Below are 22,372 nucleotides of genomic sequence, written 5' to 3'. Positions count from 1 at the left end.
ACCGCACAGCCATACCAAACCCAACATATTCCAATCTGTATTTCATCCATCAGCGTTTCACCTGTAATATAAAGCTGTCATTATAATCCCTCTTCTGCTTGAAGGAAAATATCCGGACCTCAAAATTCTTCCCATCAATTCTGTAATTGAACTTTTTTTTTTTACCAGGAAATACACAATTTCCTTTAGTCGAATATTTCATTTTCAGAAGTTCAGGCAGGTCATTTGGAGTTCAGATGAGAGGCTCGGTTATCTGGTAAAGGTTAGGTGGATTAAACGAGGACCTATCATCACTGACTGTTCACACTTGGAACACTTTGGCTTTCGGACACAGAATTATGTACGCCTAAAGAAGGCCGTTTCCTATTCCTGAGTATCTGCCATGAGTCGGACCTGAATGGATCCATCTTTAGTTGAGTGACATGTAGGATCTTTTGCAGGTCAGTGATTATTTGTTAGCAGAAATTGCTAGCAGGTGGCTTAGAACATTGAAAGCTTCTTTTGCCACTGATCTATCCAAGCATTATAGATTTTTCTAGCGGCTCTGCTTGAATTACATGGCCAAAGTCCATGAGTCTGAGTCTGGCCATCTTGTCCTCCAGAAGTCTGAGCCCGACCATCATCCCCTCCAGTGATATATCGGGTCTTATACGATTCAGAACTTCTCTGTTTGTTACTCTTGCTGCCCAGGGTATACGCAGCAGCCCTCGCCAGCACCACAGCTTAACGACTGCAAAAAAATGGCAAAAATCAAAATTGACAAAGAGGCCATAGGATGCGTATAAGACTTCATCTTTCTTGGTTCGAAAGTTGACCAGGCTGGACAATCTAGGCCAGAGATAATACGTAGGGTAGCATTGGGGTGAAGCGCAATACTAAAAATGGGCAAAATCTGGAAAAGTAGGGATATCCGCATCGCAACTAAACGCTGGTTAGTGCAAACCACCGTTTTCCCCATAGCCATGTATGGATGTGAAAGCTGGACTGCGAGGGAAGCTGATAGGAGTGATGCGTTTGAAAGTATATATAGCATTTTTTAAATAATGCACGCATTTTGTTTTTGCCTAAAAAGCTCACGCATTCTAAAGATTGCCTGGGCGCGCTGTACCATGCCCGCTCTTCACACATTACCTTATGTAAGGAATTTAAGTCACGTAGTAAAACATATTCCATTTTTATAATTTATTTTCTCATTGTTGAATTTTCTAGTCTATTGTATGTACATAATTCTGGGGGCGGCCATCTTGCCCGAGCTGCAGTTAACAGCATTTAGTGAGATGCTTTACAGCAGACTCATGACATAGACATAGTGGACAAGAAGGGACCAAGTGGCCTTCTTTGGGAGAGTGTTGTGAGCATGCCCTGTGATGTGTGAGGAGATCATTGTTCAGGGAGGGAGAGGAGGTGAGCTGTGACCGTAATCTATTGTGAAAGGTGGTTCCTGTGTTACCTATACATTGTAATACTGCCTTTGGTGATAATCAGATGGCGAACAGGAAGTGTCAGACTATTAGTAAATATAGATTGTGACATAGAAGAAATCACCAACATTCTTAAAAATATTCAGCATAAAAACTTGATTTATACAATAAATCATTTTCTGATGACCCATTCCCTTTAATTACTTAATAGTGATCTGAGGTGGCTGTATTAAAAAAAGACCTTTTGATATGAGACCCTCCATTCAGCTGCAGTGACACTGAATGGTTTTGGAGAGTCATCCAGTCCCACTAGTTCACTGTCAATGGGGTGGTCTCCACTACTTAGTGTCTGTCATATCTACTATTAACACTTGACTAGTGTCAAACTACTAATGTGTTGGGGTGGGGTTGAGAGGGATTTAAAACAAAAATTAAGACTGTGATGGAATCGGTGAGGACATTGCTGTAAAGGTATTCAAGGTGACATTTTCAAATTTTTCAATGGAACAGTTTCAGCCTTAAAGGCTATGGAAACCTCATGTGCATGAAAAATCGACACACTCATATCTTACCAAGTCCCTGCAGAAAAAAATGATGCACTTATCTTTTTTTTTTTTTCTGCATTGAGTTTTCCCTTCTCATGCATTTAAAAAGCCTCATACATGATTTGCAGATTCTCCTACATTCAAGCTTCTGGCTTGGGGGTCCTTCCCAGTACTGATCAGCTACACACAAGCTCGGTCCCCTTCCCTCCCCTCTCCAAAACAATAGAATCATGGAAATCAAAAGGGTTTATAAAAAACAAAAATACTGAAAGCCTTCATTTCCAAAAACACATTAATTTTAAAAAACAGCGCAACGGTGTACATAGCCTTTAATGTTACAGCTGGCATTTTTGGATCTTTTTTTGAACTCCACCTCAATAGTCTTATTTAGTTTTTAATTGCAGGTGGAATAAAAAATAAGGAAAAGGCTAATTTATAACTCAGTTGGAAAAATTATGCATTTTTCACTTTTTTTTTCTTCTGTGCAGATGTAATCATTCTCTCTCTGACTCCATGTCTTTGCAGGAATACAAGCAGAAGCTAGCCCGTGTAACACAGGTACGGAAGGAGCTGAAGTCCCACATACAGAGTTTGCCTGACCTCTCGCTGCTTCCTAATGTCACAGGGGGTCTCGCACCACTTCCTTCCGCCGGTGATCTCTTCTCCACCGATTAGGACCAAATTCCTCTTTGGGACACTCCTTTGCCCACTAAAGTGTTCAGTAGTCACCAGCATAAGAAAAGGAGTGGAGGATACCATAGATCAGAGAAACTGGAAACTTTTATCCTTTCTGTGCAGGATGCATTGTAAGCACTGCTGGCACCATCCCAGCAGGGTATAGTAAAGGCAGCCTAGTCCCCTCCTGTAGTGTCTGCTGCTCATGGACAGCGCCAGTCGCCGGGGTCCACCATCTACCCTCCTGATTTTTTGTTTTCCTTAATAGACTTGTTTACGGAGCGTGTGCAGATTCTGCTTCTCGATCAGCTTTCTCTGGCAGCTTTAACTTTCGTGGTCTATTGGAAAGACTTGGGAATGAATTTGTGTTCAGATGCGGCCCAGTCAGTCATTCTGTAATTCCGCTGCTGTACGAGAGGAATGCACAATATAGAGTGTAACTTCAGTAACTTTTGTGTCCTGATTGTGTGGAAAGCGTTTGTTGCTAATGTTGTTAGCATATTCACCATTATGGGTCATCTTTATTCTGTCCTTACATTAGGCCTAGGTGATTTTGCCTAATATTAAAATTTCAAATTATTTTTTTCAAACTTTTACCAATTTTAATCTTTATTTTCTTTTGTCTTCGCTCAACGAGCTCGGATCTGTCCCATTTATATGAGAGGCTCTGGCGCAGATCCGGCACAAACTACTGAACAGAATAGTGCAGCGTGCTTTGTCTGAGTGAGTGCCAGATGGGAAGACAGAAGCCCAACGGACCCATTTATAGTCATTCGGGTCTGTCGGGCACTGCTCCTGCCTCTCGCACTTCAATTATTTTTCGTTGTTTGGAGCTTATAATGGAGCTGAGCAACAAAAATAATAGCACGGCCATAAAGAATTGCACAACAATTTATGCATATACTGTGTTTTCCCGAAAGTAAGACATACCTCTAAAATAAGCCTGACCCTGATTTTCAGTAGAAGGGGGGGGGGAGGGGGTTGAAATATAAGCCCTAGCTGCACTACATAAAAAAAACCAAAATGCAATACCTAGCAGGCATCATCTAGGTCCCTCCCGCTGCTCTCTGGTAACCCTGCCTCCAGCGAGCGAATGCTCTGATTGGCTGAGCCCTGGCGCTCGAGAACCAATCACTGCGGTGCTTGATGAACCAATCATAGCTCTTCATTGAATGGCTGTAATTGGTTCATTGAGCACTGGCTCTGATTGGTTCTTGAGCACCTCAGCTCATCCAATCAGAGCAATCTCTTGCTGGAGGCAGGATTTACAAACCCTGTTAGCAGCAAGCGATGTTCTGTAGGCGCTGAGAATTGCAAGCAAATCTGCTAGAACCCCGGAGGGACGCAGGCGTCGCTTGCTAGGTAAGTATAAGACATCCCCAAAAATAAGACTCTGTGCGTCTTTTGGGGTACAAATTAATATAAGATAGTGTCTTATTTTGGAGGAAACACAGTATATAGTGATTATCAGAATTATATGGGGCAGTTCAGATAATCAGTACTTTTTAAGGTATTGCTCTGCTTGCATTTCCCTTGTGTAAAAGAATGGGATACGAAGATGGAAACTATATACACATGAAACATGGGATTTCATTCCCGAAGATATAGCCACCCCTCCTCATACATCACTGTCCCTCACCATATACTTATCTCAGTCATCACGGTCTACCTCCTTCTCATCATCGTCATTGAGCTTTTCAGTGGGGGGGGGGGGGAGAGGGTGCTGATGGACAGGTTGCATCTCTTGCACCTGCATCAGCGGCCAGCTTCAGAATTGGATTAGCATACAGTCAGGCCAGAAGACTCGGCTAACAAATCGGTGTAGTTTCAGAAAACTGAACAGAATTCATAATAAAACGCAAAAACAAATCTAGAAATTATTTCTACCGTTAATCCCGTTTTCACAGGTCCATTATGACAGCATGGCTGTAGGTTGCGCCTTGACTTCTGTAGGGACAGGAAGACTGTGTATAAAAGGCTCCTTCTGCCCACCGACTTCAGTGTTTTCCAATATCTACACTGGACATTGATGCAACTCTTATTAAGAGCAGACTATACATCGTTATGTCACCTACATAATTGAAAATATTGGGGAAGAGGAATAAAATTAACGATGGGAATAATGTCTGTCTTGACAGCACAACTGGAGCAATAAGCGATTCGGGGGGGTTGGGGGTGGGGTTACTATAGGACCTTTACACCCCAAACTCATATCCATATTGTCTCGAACATCCAGCCTACAATGTGTGGTAAAGTCCATGCAGATGCCTTCTAAGTCTGTTCCACAGTAGCCTCAACATGTTTTGCTCGTGGAGACGAGAGAGTCCAAGCAGGAAGAGTTCTAACTACTTCTGGGGGATTTCTTTTCTGAGACCCATAGGCCCCCTGGATTGCCACCCTAATCTATGTAGCGATGGTGCACTTTGAGGCTGATCTCCCTTTATTTGTTTCCTAAAACTGAATAAATAGATTATCCTTCCTCCAAGGGTTTGCCTGACATGTAACATATGGAAGACCCTTGATGGGGTGCTGTTTCGGGAAAAACAGCAGACCCTTTTTTCTAATGCTCAGCAAGTCCAAAAGTTACCCTGAAGAAATACTGTTTTGTCAAGAAAAAGTTCTCTGAACTATCCTGTTAGAGATGAGCGAGCACCCAAATGCTCGGATCCGCGTTATTCGAGTCGAGCTTTTCATAAAATTCGAGAGCTCTACTCGAGTAACGAACCCCATTGACTACAGTGGGAGACTCAAGCATTTTTGTATATGGGACGCCGGGTCTTGAGCTATTTTTTTTTCTTGGTTCCTGTGTTCTCCCCCTCTCCCCCGTCAGACAAAAAATTTGTCATTGACGCGCGCTGCGTCACGGGACGGGACCAAAACAGGCAAGTCACAGCGGGGAGGAGCCAAAAACTGGGGCGGGGTTGAACACGGCGTGATGCTCGTTCGAGTAACGAGCTCCATCGAGTATGCTAATACTCGAACGAGCATCAAGCTCGGCAGAGTACGTTCGCTCAACTCTAATCCTGATCCTTCCTTGTAAGTTTTGTGGGCGTTGGTGCAGCTAAACTTTGAATCCATGCAAACTAATGTGAATGTTATCAGATTGTGGAGAAGAGCTGTCAATCCTAATGTTTTAGGTTTTGGTTTGAGAAGTCCAACAAAAACGTAAGGAATAGAGATGAGCGAGCCAACTCGGCCACGCCCCTTTTTCGCCCGAGTACCGCGATTTTCGAGTACTTCCGTACTCGGGCGAAAAGATTCGGGGGGCGCCGTGGGTGAGTGGGTGGTTGCAGCAGGGAGTGGGGGGGAGAGAGAGAGGGTACAACAGGGTACTAGAGCCTCCCTTTAAGGGGTCAGTTTTCTGCAATAAATTACCCTTTTGTTCTGATATTGCAATCCTTATATTAACATTATAATCGCACAGAGAAAATGTCATTATATTCCGACAACTTCTAGATACTTGATTTTTTTATTTTTTTATTTTTTTGACAATGAGTGTATTCTATTGATGGATGACCATAGAAGTGTTTTTTTCAGCCACTTCAAATCTTGTGGTTAGTGTAAAAGAAATGGAAACCTATATGTACAGTATAATACACCAGGTACTGGGATAGGAGAGAGACATGAAATCTCACTTATTGGTGCTAAAGGCCTTGTGGATGCCAAGTGTCAGAAGGTCATATAGTGGAGCATGCACCGATGGTCCTGTGTGTAGTTCATGGGAAAATGTACATGTGGAAGGAAAGAAACCTACAGGATACAAGATCACCTTCTGCTCCCACACATGGATGCTAGGTAGGTACCACCAACATCAGGTAGGAAAGAAAAAAGGGCATTTATGAGCACAAAATATTTCAGACTTTATTGCAGCGCTTCATAAAATCCATAGAGAAGAGCAACGAGTGCTTGTGCGCTACCAGCGCAAACTTGCATGCATTTACACAATTGAATAACAATTTACATATGGGTCTGATGGTCCACCCACAGCCAACAGAATCGGAGCTTCAGCTGCAGATTTCTTTCACGGCTTATCTAAAAAAATAACTTGTGGCAGATTTTTGCCAAAGGCTTTTATCCTTTGCATTGCATTTGGGTTTCTTTAGTAGGTGTTGGCCAAGTCCGACTTTTGCACCAGGAACCCCGAGCCTTTTGCTGCACTTCTTTGCAAGTGATTTGGTGCTGCTGTATTAGAAATGTAATCTGTACAGAATTTTAAACCTAAAACAACACTATTCTTAAAGAAAAAACAAACAAAAAAGACCCAATCGGAATTGTCCAATGCAAATGAGATACATCGGTATTCACCATTATGAAAACGAGGCCTAGACTTCATTGACTTTTATTGTTGCGGAAGGTAACTGCAACTTTTTCCCGTTGCCCCATTTGTAATATAGATTTTCCATTTTACTAATCGACCAATCGGCCACTGTGTGAGGTTAAGCAGGTAGAATAAAAACTTCTTAGAACATCTAAAAAAGTTTTGTCTCTGCTGTAAAGCACAAGTCCTTCTCTTCCGTCAGTACGTTGGGTCTGTCTTCTCGTGTAAGCCTTGTATAGGAGTATCAGGTAATGTGAATCTTCGGCATTTCCATCTCTGCCTTCGGCTTCTGGGAAACCATGCCTAGTGCATTCCTGTATGTCAGACCTCTACAGCTGGGGGGTACTTATATCAGCATGCAGTGCATTATGTCAGGCAAGGATTGGACTTGAATACCTATGTGAATACTTGGTTCTCCGGCAGCAGCTTTCAATGGGTCATGTGTCAGGAACATCGTGTTAAAGTTTGAAAGGCTGTGGCCAACTTAAGGGGCTGCTGAGGGTTAGAAATAATGGTTTTACAGAAGCCCGATCATGTCTGCCCAGGGGCTGTTGAAGAATAGTAGAAACTGCAGTACAACCTTTTTTATGATGGGAATTCAGATTAGATGCTTTATAGATAAATATGGATTCCAAAAATTTAGAAAACCATTTTGTAGCAATTTTTCGGGCTTGCTTGTCCTTCATCAGGCTCTAGAGAAGAAAAGGATAGTAGATAAATCCCCTATCCAGGAAGGGGGAAGTGGATGGGGTGTCTGGATTCCTGAAAAAATCCATTGTTGAGTCGGTACCAAGAACTCATCTTTTTTTCGCCTGTCCTTTAACTGTACCTTAGAATGAGAAACGGGGGCAGTAGGGTCTGAACCTACAAAGCAAACAACCATCCACTGAGACGAGTACGACTGATTTCCTTAATGCTCAAGGGCTGTGTCTGGTACTGCAGCTCATTCAAGTCAATAGAACTGAACTTCAATACCCCTGGGCAGGTGGGGGGTTGTTTTTTTTTTTTAATAAAAAAAGCAGTTTTTTTTTCCCTAGTCCTGGCAAACCCCTTCAGGGTAAATGGCACAGCTTCCATTTCTTAGAGTTGGTTCACATCTGCGTTGGGAGGTTCCATTCGGTGCCTCTGGCACAGATCCAGCATGAAGCCTCAAAAGAAATATGGAAGCCGGATAGAGCCTGTTATAGTGAATGGGGTCTGTTCGTGCACTGTCCAGGTCTGACCTATTTAGCCATTAAAAATGATAGGTTGGCCATATATACTGTGATCTCTGGCCCATGTATTTGGCCCCATTCTCAAATATTGAAAATGGAATATTTGCTTTATTTTACACATTTATCCTATTTTCTCATTCAGAACATGGATCAGTCTATTGACTCCATTCACCATGTATCACGGCGTCTGCAACGTATGCATAATAGGCGGTGAAAACAGCCGTGGACATGAGCACTAAGGGATGATGGGACAATGTTATTGCACTGTTAGGCCGGCTTCTCACAGGTGTAGGCACAATTGCGCACACCTTAGCGCAGCTGTTTTGCGCTATGAACGAAGCGTTTTTTGCAGGCGTATTTTACCATAACTTTTCTGCCCACAGGGATTGTTAATTTGCACGCAGCAAACAAACACACTGATTGAAATGGCTAATTAGTTGCAGATGTGTTATTTTTCCAGCGCAATTGCAGTGTTTCTCGCATCCCCTTGCGTATTGTGTGCACATTTTCGCACTCCAATTGACTTCTACGGATACCTTTTGGTGCACAAATATGTAACAAATGCGTGTGACTCAGTGTTAAGGCAGCAGACACGCAGTCCTAAGCTCTCACTCATGACCTGAAGGTTGCGGATTCAATTCCCACATGGTTCAGGTAGCCAGCTCAAGGTTGACTCGGCCTTCCATCCTTCTGAGGTTGGTAAAATGAGCACCCAGCTTGGGGGGGGGGGGGGGGGCGGGATAAATCGCTGCATGTAATATTTTTTTCGCGTCCCTCGGAATGCATCACTCATTGTTTTCAAGGGGACAGTCAAACACATCTCATAATATGCAAGTAAGATGCTTCCCATTGAAATCAATGGGAAACATTTGTGGTCACAAATTCATAAAAGCGAGGCGGTTTAACTCGAAATTCTGCAGCATTTACGCGGTTTGTGTGAAGGCCGCCCAGAAAAGAAAGTCCCAGCATGTTTTCTTCTGGTGTGATTTCTCAGATGACCATCATCCATTCAAGTCAATAGGTGGGCAAAATAAAAAATTAAGTGCCCGCAGATGCCACCCGTATGTGTTCCATTTTTACTTCTTGCTAAATTTGCATTGACGTGTATGGCGACCTTAAGTGCGCAAACAGGCAGAAAAATAGAGCAAGTTTTTTTTCCCTGCTCGACCGAAATGCGCATGCAAAATATACACTCATTGCAATGAAAATTTACGCGCGCAAATACACTCATGTGAAGCCGGCCTCATCATCTCTGTATGTACAGCTGGCTACACATTCACCCACTGCAGTCAAGAGGGCTATTTGGACATGCATGCTGCTACACAGACTGATGGTCCGGTGAAAAAAACTGCAGCATGTCCTAGTAATACACCAATGAATAAGTGCTACAAGCAGGCGTATATCTATACAAATCAGTGCTCCATGCACAATACCAATAAAAGGCTCATAAAAAATGTGCATATAAAGCCACATAATATCACAAAATATATTAACTTTATTAGAAATGCTCAAACATAGCCATTAAAAAACTATTAAAATGATGGAACAGTTATGCACAACGGTTGCCATTCTTTACATTCAGCGTGATACAGTAATTGCAAAAAAGCAATCCTTCCTCTAGAAGGAGTTGTTGGAATGGAATGAAACTTTCTATGTATAATTGTAACATTGATATAAGCGATTACAATAACGGAGCAAAAGGGTGATCTATTGCAGAAAACGGATGTACCGCCTCTAGCTTGGATACAAGATGTGATACAGATGGGCATGGAGGCTCTAGTACCCTCTTAGGCCAACAATAGCTTTGATACAAGATGTAATACAGGTGGGCATGGAGGCTCTAGTACCCTGTTGTACCGCTTCTAGCTTGGATACAAGATGTGATACGGGTGGGCATGGAGGCTCTAGTACCCTGTTGTACCGCTTCTAGCTTGGATACAAGATGTGATATGGGCGGGCATGGAGGCTCTAGTACCCTGTTGTACCGCTTCTAGCTTGGATACAAGATGTGATATGGGCGGGCATGGAGGCTCTAGTACCCTGTTATACCGCCTTTAGCTTGGATACAAGATGTGATCTTGTATGATCTCTTGCAGCATATTGCTCCACATTTGCTGTAACTGAGTCTCTAGATCATGTAAACTCATAGGCTGTAGAAGTTGTTGTCCCAGATGGTCCCATAAATGTTATATTGGTGATTAATCCGGTGCCTGGACAGGCCTCGGAAATGTGACTATTGTGGATACATCCCTGTGACTCCTTGCTGTGTGCGGCCGAGCAATAACCTGCTATAAAATGCTTCTTGGAAGCCCTGCGATGAGAGGAACACGTGGCTACAGGATGTCCTGAACATATCACTGAGCTGTCATTGTCCCTCGTACCACAAATAGGGGGGACAATGACAGCTCAGGTGTGATGGTTCCCCCCCAGACCATCACACTAGCAATGGGGGCAGTGTACTGCTCCACAGCAAAGGCAAAATTGAGGCGCTTACCCCTAGGTCTCTAGACACGAACACGACCATCGACAATGCCCAAACTAAACATGAATTTGTCGCTGAAGACAACCCGGTTCCACTACGTAACAGTCCAGTTTTATCGCTCACAACACCGTTGCAAACAAAAGCGATAGTGGGTGTCAAAGGCCGTACACAAAATGGGAGCGATGACTCAAAACGTCCTTCAGTCAAGCTCCTGAAAATGGTTCCAACAGGCTTGTAATGATGATGTCACCTGTCTCGGGATGCAGACAACAAAATAGTTGGAGCTGCTCTTGGATGATCCTCTTTATTGGTGATCTGTTGAGGAAGTCCTGAGCCCGGTCGCCTTGTGTGCGTGCCCTGATGCATCCACTGGTCCCAACACCTCCTCATCAGAACAGTCCAGTTGGCGGGCAATTCATCGATACGATCATCCAGCTTCTTGCATTCCAATAATGCGCCCCTCTGAAACTCTGTTAACTGGGCGAAATCTCTTCTATTGCATCATAGAAGCGTCTAGTGGTCAACAAGCTCTACACAAGCGGAAGAGCCTCTGAGAATTTTCATAGGTCATGGGGCGGGACCACTTTTAGGCTGGGTTCTCACGGGACGGAAATCTCGCAGCTTGGCCGCACTGAAAAACCGCCAGATTTCTGCAGGATGAGTGCAGCTTCAAAGGCCCCATCCGCAGGTTTTGAAGCAGCTTCGCTGCCTGCATCTCCACTGCAGTCATCTCTCCGCATAGAGAAGGAAGAGGCTGCTGCGGAAATGAAAAAAGAATTGACATGCGGTGTCTTTGTTTTCCGCACAGCATGTCCGTTTCAATCCGGATTGGTCGCAGCATGTGAATGAGATTTTTGCAAAATCTCGCCCACTTTGCTGGCTAATCCTGGGATTAGGAGCCGCAGGTGCAATTGCCGTGCGGACATTCCGCATGGAACTTCCGGCGCAATTCTGTCCTTTGTGAACCAAGCCTTAGCACCTCAGGTGACGAGACCTTTCATCTAATCACACCACAACTCTAATCATTTGCATATCTGCCTGTGATGTAACTGCTCTATTTGCGCCTTTTGTTAGATGCCCTAGTACTAGTTGCAGTTGCAGTATTAGTTTATCCTCACCAAAATTCCGCAACTACATCCAGTACAATATTAGTGAAAGGGGTTTACACAAATGTGTAAAAGTGTATGGATTTTGGTAATTTCTATGTAATGAGTGAAGTCCTGTGTCTGAATCCACCCTAAATCTGCAAAATCATGTCAGAATTTCATTGTGGTTTTTGCTGTGGAAATAAAACCTATATTTTTTCCACTGTGTGTGAATGTAGCCTTAGGGCATTTTCAGCAGGTCCAACCGCCTGCTTAATACATGATCACTAAATCATCCCAGACAGATGAAAACTCACCACCTGCTGTGGTAACCTGTTCCACTCATTGATCACCCTAACTGTCTACTATCTAATCTGTGTCTCCTCCCTTTCTGTTTCATCCCATTGCTTCTAGTCTTTCCTCCTGTAAATGAGAATCGAGCTGATCCCTCTGCACTGTGACAGCCCTTCAGATAGTTGTCCCCAAGAGCCATGTCAAAAACAGCTTTAAAATTGCCACAGTTGGTGCCTATGTTGACGTGTATCCACAGCAGACTTCACCCCTTTTATTGAAAGCTCGAAATTGGCTGCAGATCCACATCACAACCCTGTTAAAATCCACACCAAATGGGGAATCTGCACTAAAATCTATAGTGTAAAATATGCTGCAGAATTTGGCCACAGGATGCACCACAACACACAGCTGTAACTGCTGTGGAAATCCACACCAAAATCCGCACGGCTGCATGCAGAATTGTCAGTAGAATTAAGCCTGCAAAGCTGTGGTGGATCCTACATCCAAATACCACCCATGTGAAAGTTGCCTTGTGCTGTATTCAGACAGCCATGTGCAAGTTGCATCCAAGATCCTTAGGCGCAACTTTATCAGACTGCACCCGAACATTTCGTCCATGCGCTATCTGAGCTGCTGGAACCCATACACAGCATGCGCTATTCTTGTTTGTCAAAACAGATGAAAATGATTTCAATCACATGGCCCATCGGTCTGTATAAAAGACCAGTCGTCTGAATAGCCTTACAGGTCCGTGTGCTGTTCGTAAAATACACGGACAGAATATACGACTGTGTGAATGGCCCCTTATACTTCTCCTTCCTGTTGGATCCAGTTCTGGCTTTGGTTCAAAAGTTGGAATGAAAAATCTGTATTTTTTACCAAAAAAGAAAACTATGTATGACACGGCCCTTATATAAATATTTTATCTTCCCATCTGGCTGCTCTCCTGCTGTGGTCATTAATAATAAGAAATGGTAGAATCTTATTTTCTGGGCCAAGAATAGTACAGCTGCATCCATTTCACTTAAGACAGCAAGTAAATTTGCAGATATCAAGCTTTTGTCCCTGAGGCCTTTTTTCATCCATTTTTTTTGAGGCAAGGCTAAACGTACAAAAAAAGGTAAAAAGGAGTTTTCCAGGCACAAATACTATTGATGACCTATCCTCAAGAAATCCTATTGAATTCAAGGGAAACTATGCCTGCAGTTACAAGCACCGGCCACTACACGAGTCGGAACAGCGGGTTCCGCTTCATACCCTTGTGTATAGTGGTGCTGACGACATGCACTCACTCGGCTGCTCGGCTGGGTTCCTGAGTGGTAGACCTTGGCTGATGAACTATTGCCGACTTATTCTGAGGATAGGTCATCTATAGTGTTTGTGCCAGGAAAACCCATTTAATGGAAACGTGTCTACTAGAGATGAGCGAGTGTACTCGGAAAAGCACTACTCGCTCGAGTAATTTGCTTTATCCGAGTATCGCTGTGCTCGTCCCAGAAGATTCGGGTGCCGCTGCGGCTGACAGGTGAGTCGCAGCGGGCGGGAGAGAGGAAGAGAAAGATCTCCCCTCCGTTCCTCCCCGCTCTCCCCTGCAGCTCCCCGCTCCGTGCTGGCACCCGAATCATACTCGGATAAAGCAAATTTCTCGAGCGAGTAGTGCTTTTCCGAGTACGCTCGCTCATCTCTAATGTCTACTTCTCTTAGAACAATACTAATGAAATAACTGAAGTGGGAATGAGCCTTTAAGCAAAACATTTGAAACTGCCCTACAAAGCAAGTGGTACTCCAAGAACCTATTCCTATGGTTGTATGTTTGGGTTGTGTGCCATCCATGTATTCAAGAGAGCAGCACATGGCCCCATAATAACCTATGAGGCTATTCACACGAACCTTCTTTCACATAGACCAATTGATAGAGTAGGACACTTAGCGACTTCTCTCTTCCATGGATGAGTATAGCATGTATAATGGCTAAATTGTGAATATTCGCACATGGTTGGGTTTCCTTGTGCTGTCCAACATGAGGCGTGCCCAAGTTATACAACTCATATCCAGCCGTCTACATATGGCTGTATGTTTACAAGTGGTTTATATGTCATGCATTTTCCACCAAAGAAAATACGTAGCTTATATCACAGTATAGGCCAAGTGAATGAGATTTCAAGAAAACCAATCCACATGCTGTGGAAGAAATTGACAGAATATGGCCCTGTAACACTAATGTATTTGGGTCCTTATTTGCATGTACTATTCTCATCCAAGACTCGCATGAAAATAGCGCATGCTGCGTGAGGAAAATCCATGTAAACCGTCGCATTACAATGTGGTCCATTTTTGTGTGTCTTGCGACACACACAACTTGCACGAGAATCTTGGCCATGCTAATGCAGCTTAAGTCTATCTTTGAGAATCTTTAGTAAATAAGTGATGTATCGCACTATAGTTGCTGACATCCTTAATCAGAATGTTACTCTATTAGAAGGGCACAATGACAGTTTGGCCAGGAACGTCAGAGCAGATTACAAGAGACGGAGACTGAATACATACATGCTGGTACCCCCGAGGCACTTAGTAACTGGCAAGACATTCGGGAGGCCTTGACACAATTTGATCGAAAAAATGTTGTTTCCTAAACCCTCTTGTTAGCAGCTGTTTTCAGAAGGAGAGCATACGTGGCACATGTTGGCTGCGCTCGCTCGGGCTCAGATGGGTTCTACATATATTACTGAGTGGAGAATTTCCTCTGGGCTAGTTGATACCTACTACAAATATTGGAGAGACTTCGCTTTCATTCTGTACTTCTCTGTACTCCTCCAGGATTCAATACAATGTGGAGCAGATCTGTAAGTTTTTGATGGGTGTTTCTTTATCTCCTTTAATGACTGAGCAGGTGGACTTCCTGGGCTCGCCTATAGCTTTGCCAAAATTGCAAGAGACAGGAGGATCCATGCCAAGAAGAATGCTCCCGGTATGGATGGTCTACCAGTAGACATGTATATGCACCCTAAAATGTTGACAGTGCTTGACTAATGGGCAAGAACTCCCAGCATCTATGAAAGAAGCTGTAATTATCATTGTCCACCTGAACCGGGAAAAGCTCTACTTATCGCTGATTCATGTAGGCCCATATCACTTCTAATGGCGGACATTAAATTGAAGCGGATGTATTGGCCAACAGAATATCCCCAGTAATTTCTACATTGGTTCACCCCCATCAAACTTGGTTCATATCTTCTAGATCTACAGTGATGAATATTCGCTGCCTGTATCTTAGGCTGCTGGTGCCCCTAGATAATGTAGGAGATAGAATAGTGTGTTCACTGGATGCGACTAAGGCATTTGATAGTGTGGAATGGGTATTTTTCTGGAAAGTTCTTGCTAGCAATGGGTTTTGGCCACAATTCTTGTTTAATTGGTTAAAATTACTGTATGCTGACCAAAAGACTGCTTAATGAAAGATTGACTCCTTCCTTTCCGTTATCCAGGGGAACCAGACAGGGGTGCCCTCTCTCCCCCCACTTCTATTTGCTTTAACTATAGAGCCCGTGGCAAGTCATATTAGACTATTTGCAGGTATACAGGGTTTTATATGTGGCTCAATAGTAGAAAAAATAGCTCTATGCTAGGGGCCTCGTGTGGTGCAGAGTGTTAAGGCAGCAGTATGCAGTTCTAAGCTCTCGCTCACGACCTGAAGGTTGCGAGTTTAATTCCCGCATGGTTCAGGTAGCTAGCTCAAGGTTGACTCAGCCCTCCATCCCTCTGAGGTCGGTAAAATGAGCACCCAGCCTCCTGGGGGTAATAAATAAATTACCAGCAAGCGCTATGGAATAAGTTGGCGCTATACAAATAACAAGTCCCCTCCCTTTCAATGCAGATGCCATTCTTTGTTTTTTTGGTGATTTTGAGTACCCCTTTTGGAAACAGTTACTACAGTAGCAATGCATATGGCAGTTACTGAGGCCTCCCGATTAATTGGGACAAACCTATCAGTAAGTCAGTGAAAAACCCAGATCTTACATGTAGGGCATGTCCCTTTAATATGTACTCACACGCAACATTTTATTACATGAATTTGGATCCTTTACTAGCAAAAGCCAGCAGTGGGGTTATAGGTTGAGTGAATTTAGTGAAAATGATCTGGATGCCACAGTTCTATTTGTTGCATCATGCCCCCTCTGGATACCACATTTTTTATAAGGTCAACAGGCTTAGTGGAGATTTAACACGGCGTAAAAAATGTCCCTGCGTAAAATTGGAAACCTTACAATTTGCACAACATGGAGGAGGGCTGGCTTTACCTAATCCCAAAGTTTATTATTTGGCTTCTTAAATGCAACACTTTCAGGGAAGGGAGACGGAGAAAGTAGCTGAAGCTAGTCCGGAGCTGCAGAAGTCTTTTTTTGAAGCTTTGTATTTATTTGAGGCTCCAGAGGCTCATAAATTTAAACGCAATTCTAAGTATCTCCCTGCCTTGACCCTTGTGCATAAAATTTGCTGGAAAGTCAGAAACCGTGGACATTAAACACTGTACGCAATATACATCGCTGCGGGAGACTCCCTGGCTCTCAGAGTTGCATTAATTGGAAGATTTTGAATACTGGAGGAGTCGGGGCATTCAGCGAGTGTCTCATATAATGAGTGGATTGGAGATGAAGTCATTTACACAATTGCAGGCCGAGCTTGAGTCGCCCACTTTTTTAAATATTTGCAATTGTAACATGCTTAACCCCTTCAGCATGCGGACCATTTTTAAATCCTTTTTGGATCTTCCCCTCCACTTAAAAAAAAAAATATCATAACTGCATGAAATTAGTAGGAACCCTCCGCTATGTTTGCGATGTGAGAGTCAATCTGCTGGATTCATACACATGATGTGGCGATGTGCAACGTTACAAAAATATTGTATATCAAGTGACTTTGGATACTACCCCCCTGGTTTGTATCCTAGGGAATATGTCTGATCTACCTGTGGAGGAAGTGGGAGAAATAGCAATAGCTAGACAGTTAAATATTGCGCCTAAATTGATTCTGCAACGCTGGCTCCGACACCCAGAGTATGTAAAAAAAAAAAGTTAATTGGCTGCTGACATTAGAAAAGGCAGTATATATTAAAAGAAAGGTGGGGTGGAAGTACGAATAACTTGGGGCCAAGTGGCTGAGCACTCCAGGTCGGGCTCCTTTGCATTCCTTCCTAAATTCCCTGCTGCCCTATCAGTCTGCAGTTATGTAACCCTCCCTGATAAAAGTTTGTTTGGAGTTCTTAACCATTTCCAATCCAATATCCTTGCCACCCGCACACTCCCCAGCTCTCAATTATTTTGGGTGGGGAAGCGCATTGTGGATTCATTGGAATTACTTAACAGAATATTACATTATATATGTATATTACACTATGCAGGAGAGAGAGCCAACATCCGAGTTCTCTTATGTATATTACACTACACAGAAGAGGGCTGTAATGTCGGATCTCTACCCTGTGTACTGTAATTTACAGAAGAAAGCCCCTAAAATTGCAGCCCCATTCTGCATAGTGTAATATAGAAAAGAGAACCCCAACATCGCAACACTCTTCTGCATAGTGTTAGAAACTAGAGATGAGCGAACGTACTCGGATAAGCACTACTCGTCCGAGTAATGTGCTTTATCCGAGTACCGCTGTACTCGTCTTGAAAGATTCGGGACGCGCTGCGGAGCGGGGAGCTGCAGGGGAGAGCGGGGAGGAACGGAGGGGAGATCTTTCTCTCCTTCTCTCCCGGCCGCTCTGCCCCGCTCCCCGCTGCGACTCACCTGTCAGCAGCGGAGCGCCCCGAATCTTTCAAGACGAGTACAGCGGTACTCGGATAAGGCACATTACTCGGACGAGTAGTGCTTATCCGAGTACGTTCGCTCATCTCTATTAGAAACCTATGTAAGACCTTGTCCGACAGCAGAGCTATGCAGGGAAATCTCAATGTCAGACAAGGTTCAACACTGGATTGGAAAGGGTTAATTTTATGTTAACTTGCAATATTTGGACTCTGATATTACTGTAAAATATTAAAACTATGAAAAAACTTTCATAAGCTATGTGATGAGATACGTCACGTATAATTGTGTGGTATTCATGCCTTCTGCTATCTTATTTTATCCCATTTTTATTGTTGGACTGTTCTTGAGCTCATGAGGCCTTCATAAGGCCTCTCTTCTCCATATAGGGAGCCCAGTACTATGAATAAACCAGTATAGTTGGGGGCATTGTTACCGGTTTTGCATTGGGGCCCAGGAGCTTCAAGTTACCCCCTGGCGTTAAGAGGTTAAAAGAAGTTGGGGGGCCCCAAGATCAACTTTAGCACCCGGGCCCATCAGCCTTCAGCTACACCCCTGTGTGCAACGTATTATGTACACTATTTTCACACAGGTAATATGTAGTCAGTAGAAGCCATTGATTTCAATGGGTTGAGTCACATGAGCGTATTCGCACCACGTGCAATCGAGTGAATAACTATGCGCCATGTCCTATCTTGATGCATATTATTATGCACTGTAGTAGCCTATTGATATAATTGGTGTGTGCAAATACGCCTGAAATATGCAGATGGGGTGCGTATTCGCTGCATATTTATGCACAAATTCAATGCAATTTCGTTCTTTTTTTCATAAGCAAAAACGTAGTATATTTGCGCACACAAACCCATGCTGGAGCGGACGGAATATGTGGGAAATGCGGATGTAAGCGATTGTCAGCTGCGTAAATACACAGCGTATTTACACGGTTAAGATGAGCTTACGCCCGTGTGATCCGCCCTAAGAGTTCCATTGAACCTCTACGGTCATAAAGACAGTCTGCATTCTATACCACAACGCAGACCTAGATTAGACCCCCGTCTATGATTGAGCATTGAAGTTCATATTACTTGTGCGTTTCCCAAGATTATCCCCATTTTTTAACCGCCGCTATTAAACTTGTGCGCATCTCCATGCTTGTTGCAATCATGAGCGTTCTTCAGGGAGAAATAACTAATCAGTGTTGTCGGTAAGATGTGTAATCAGGAGGTAAGTGCACGGGTCACCTACACAGGGCATTCTTCATGCCTCATTTCTGATAGAAGAAGCCGTTGCAGCAATCAGCCGCTTGCTCGGGATTCGGTTTTTCTTTAACACCCCTGGCAAACAGACTTTTTTTTCAGTTGGAAGTTCCTGAAGCTGCTGTCTGTCTCCGGAATCAGGATCTGTTCACATCTGTGTCATAGGCTTCATTCTTAACCCTCTACATTCAGGTACACCATTGCACTAGGAGTGTTATGATACTGTGTGCACCGCATATACAACATCCCAATGCTGAAGATGAGGAGGCATTGCAGCAGCACCCAGGGATGAAGAGAACCTGACTGGGGTGCGGGGGGTAAATATCAGCGGTCTGATCTGATATCTAAATTCATTTTGGGGCTGGCCTGGAACGCTGTAACAATTTTGCTAAAGTGCATAAGTGCTTTAATTGCCTTCTAATTTCTGATATGTACGACTTTGTATTACGGAGTTACCTGTCCCTAAAATACTTTCTTGGCATGTGATGGGGCAGCCATAATTTTTTTTCTTACTGACGAGTTGATAAAGTGACTATCCGGTTCGGGATGAAATTCTGTCCCGGGACCAGACAGGTGGGAATCGTATACTATCAGCAGTTGCTGTACTCTGCCATCCCTCCAATATGGCAGCTTTAGGTCCTGTTTTCAGCCGGCCAAGGTGGTGGATGCAATATTCAGACTAACATACATCACACAATGCATTGGTAGTGTTAGACTACTCATGCACTATACCTGCTCTCTGATTGGCTAGAGCTAGAGTGTGATCAGCACTGGCCAATCAAAGAACAGTACAAAGTGGTGTTTGCAACCATCTTGGACAACTGAAAACTTGGCCAGAAACCAGCGTATTGGAGGAAAAGTGGACAATAACTCTAGAAATGATGTCCTCCACCGCCCAACCCGCCTCCCATCTCAAAATCAAATTTTGTCCCAAAACTAGAGGGTTGCTTTAAAGTTGTACAGAACCATAATATGTCTGTGCCCTTACTTGTATGTTGTACACATGGTCAAATTTAGGTTTCATCGCAGTGTGAACTTTTGCACCAGGGCCCCTGAGCCTTTAGTTATGGCATTAAATTTGTTCAGTGCTTTACTGAATGAGAGAATGGCCTGTGCAGACCAGACGAATCCTTTTTTCCCCCTGACCTCTAATGTTATAACCAAAGCATGTATCTTCTAGAAAATATTTATCTATTAGTCTTCCGAAATCCCTTGCCAAAAGAATCAAGGAAATGGAAGACACCAATATGTTATTACAGGTTCACCCAAGGCCATACATTTTTGTTGGGTGGATCTAACCTTTAGTTGACTGGAGCCATTGTCTTAGTGACTCACCTGTATCCTGTTTTCACAGGGAAGGGCTCATTCCTTTTTTCACTTCCTAAATCTTTAATTCACAATGTATATTCTACAATGTAAATACATTATGTGCCTATCAAAACAAGATGAACAAGGTCGCTTCTAATAAAGGTTGCCATTCAAAACAAAGTCTCGACTGGAATTTACAGGATTTTTCTCATGTCTGAAGGAAATTGTCACAGATCACAAAAATAGCAAATATTACTGATGGAAACCTAAAAGGAAAGGTTTGAAATGCATGGTAGCAAAAATGAAGGGAGACCAGAAGGGATCCATGACATGATAAACTATTGCTAAATTAAAGGATTATCCACCGTGGTGAATAAGGGTCCCCTAAAAATAAGGTGATCACATTTTGCCTCTCGGCCCGGATGACCATTGATCAACTACATTATGCAATGGAATCTGGATGGATGTGTTCAATTTCTCTGCAGTGCCTCTACAGGGAAAATTAAGCATTACACGACACGCATTAAACTCTATGCATGGTCAGAGCAGAGACATACAGTAGCTAGCAAGGAGGCGCTTACAAAAAATTGAGTCCATGGACAGGACATGAGCTGATATCTTTGTCCTCACAGCTAAAGTTATTATTATAGGGCACCTGGGCGGGGGGGCATTACCACCCTCAGAAGCATTATCACTTTCCATACCTAGGGGGGGAAAATGTGGCATTGCTTTAAGGGGTACTGCAATGTACATTACTGTGTGTGGGCACAATATGGGGTACTATTTCTACCAGTATGTGGCACACTAAGAGGAGCACTATTATTCTCTGAGGTGCAAAATATGACCCTTGTACTGTGTGGTTCACTATTAGTGTCTGGAACACTTATTTTAGAGGCCCCTATCTGGCACTATTATTTTCTGTGTGGTGTTTTTTTTTTTTTTTGGGGGGGGGGGGGGTTAATTATAGTTATGACAGCATTATTTTTGAAATACAGTATCTAATGATGCACAGTAAGTACAGTTAGAGGGGCAGATGGAGCAGCAACAGGCAAATAATTCGGGATAGAAGCATGATCAATAGTTTTGTATAGGATGGGAAAAGATTGGGAGGAATTTTGAAAAGTGAGGAGCCAAAGGTGTCTGTCTGGCACACAATGCAAAAGACGAGTCATGGCTGGAAGAAGTTATCATATGGGGCTGGGCTGGATGGAAAAGCTGGAAAAAGTAAATGACTCTGGTCTAAGAGAACCTCACCTGTAAGACACTGGATATAACTGTACTATATTCACTTACATGATCTACAGAGCACCTGTGTAGAATTGGTCAATGTATGGTGGTAATAGTGATCTTTGCATAACCATTATGGCTAGTGGATCCTTCTGCAGTTGTAAACATTGGTCACCTGACTGGGATCCACTCAGATCCCAGATGTGTTTTGTGCCCCATGTGGAATCACTAGTTATACCTCTGAGTCTAGGTAATGCATAGACATACTGGGTACTACAGACGTTCTGATATGGGAGTCTCCACTACTTACACAGACTGATCGCACATTTTGCTTCAAACGACTCCCTTATTGCAGGTAAAGCTGAAAAACAATAGTCTGTCTTTGATATGTGCATTGCTAATGAGCAGGGAAATCTTGGTAAACCTTTAGAGTTGAAAGGGATTTATTCTGGCGAGGCATCAAGATAGTTTGGAATAGACGAGGCTGTCCGAGACGTATTCTTGTATTTTACGGGAGCCAAGCCTTCTGGTAGAAAGCAAGGCCAAATGGGCTGCCTTCCAGACCTGGATCCTGTTACCAGACTTCTTCCAGGAACAGAGTTTGTAGAAGAAAGAAAGAGAAACTATAGCTAGAGCGAGGAATCAGAAGGTCAGGACTAGTGAAAAGAAGACGTATGGATTCCCTTGTTATTTCTGTATAAATGATCTTTTAATGTCTGCATAGAACATGTTATTTACA

General features: G+C 43.4%; 1 protein-coding gene across 1 annotated transcript in view; it reads left to right on the top strand.

The window, feature by feature from the left end:
* RPRD1B (regulation of nuclear pre-mRNA domain containing 1B) overlaps positions 1-3,231 on the top strand; it is a 74,114-nt gene extending 70,883 nt beyond the window's left edge. The window contains exon 7 of the mRNA XM_066586456.1: positions 2,492-3,231. Within this exon, the coding sequence (XP_066442553.1) occupies positions 2,492-2,641 (150 nt within the window). The 3' untranslated portion in view covers positions 2,642-3,231. The remainder of the gene's footprint in view (positions 1-2,491) is intronic.
* Positions 3,232-22,372: the final 19,141 nt, after the last annotated feature.

This window comes from Eleutherodactylus coqui, chromosome 13 (genome assembly GCF_035609145.1).
Source record: "Eleutherodactylus coqui strain aEleCoq1 chromosome 13, aEleCoq1.hap1, whole genome shotgun sequence".
Taxonomy (NCBI): Eukaryota; Metazoa; Chordata; class Amphibia; order Anura; family Eleutherodactylidae; genus Eleutherodactylus; species Eleutherodactylus coqui.
The sequence above is the reverse complement of the archived record's forward strand: the minus strand, read 5'-3'. Positions and strand labels throughout refer to the sequence as shown.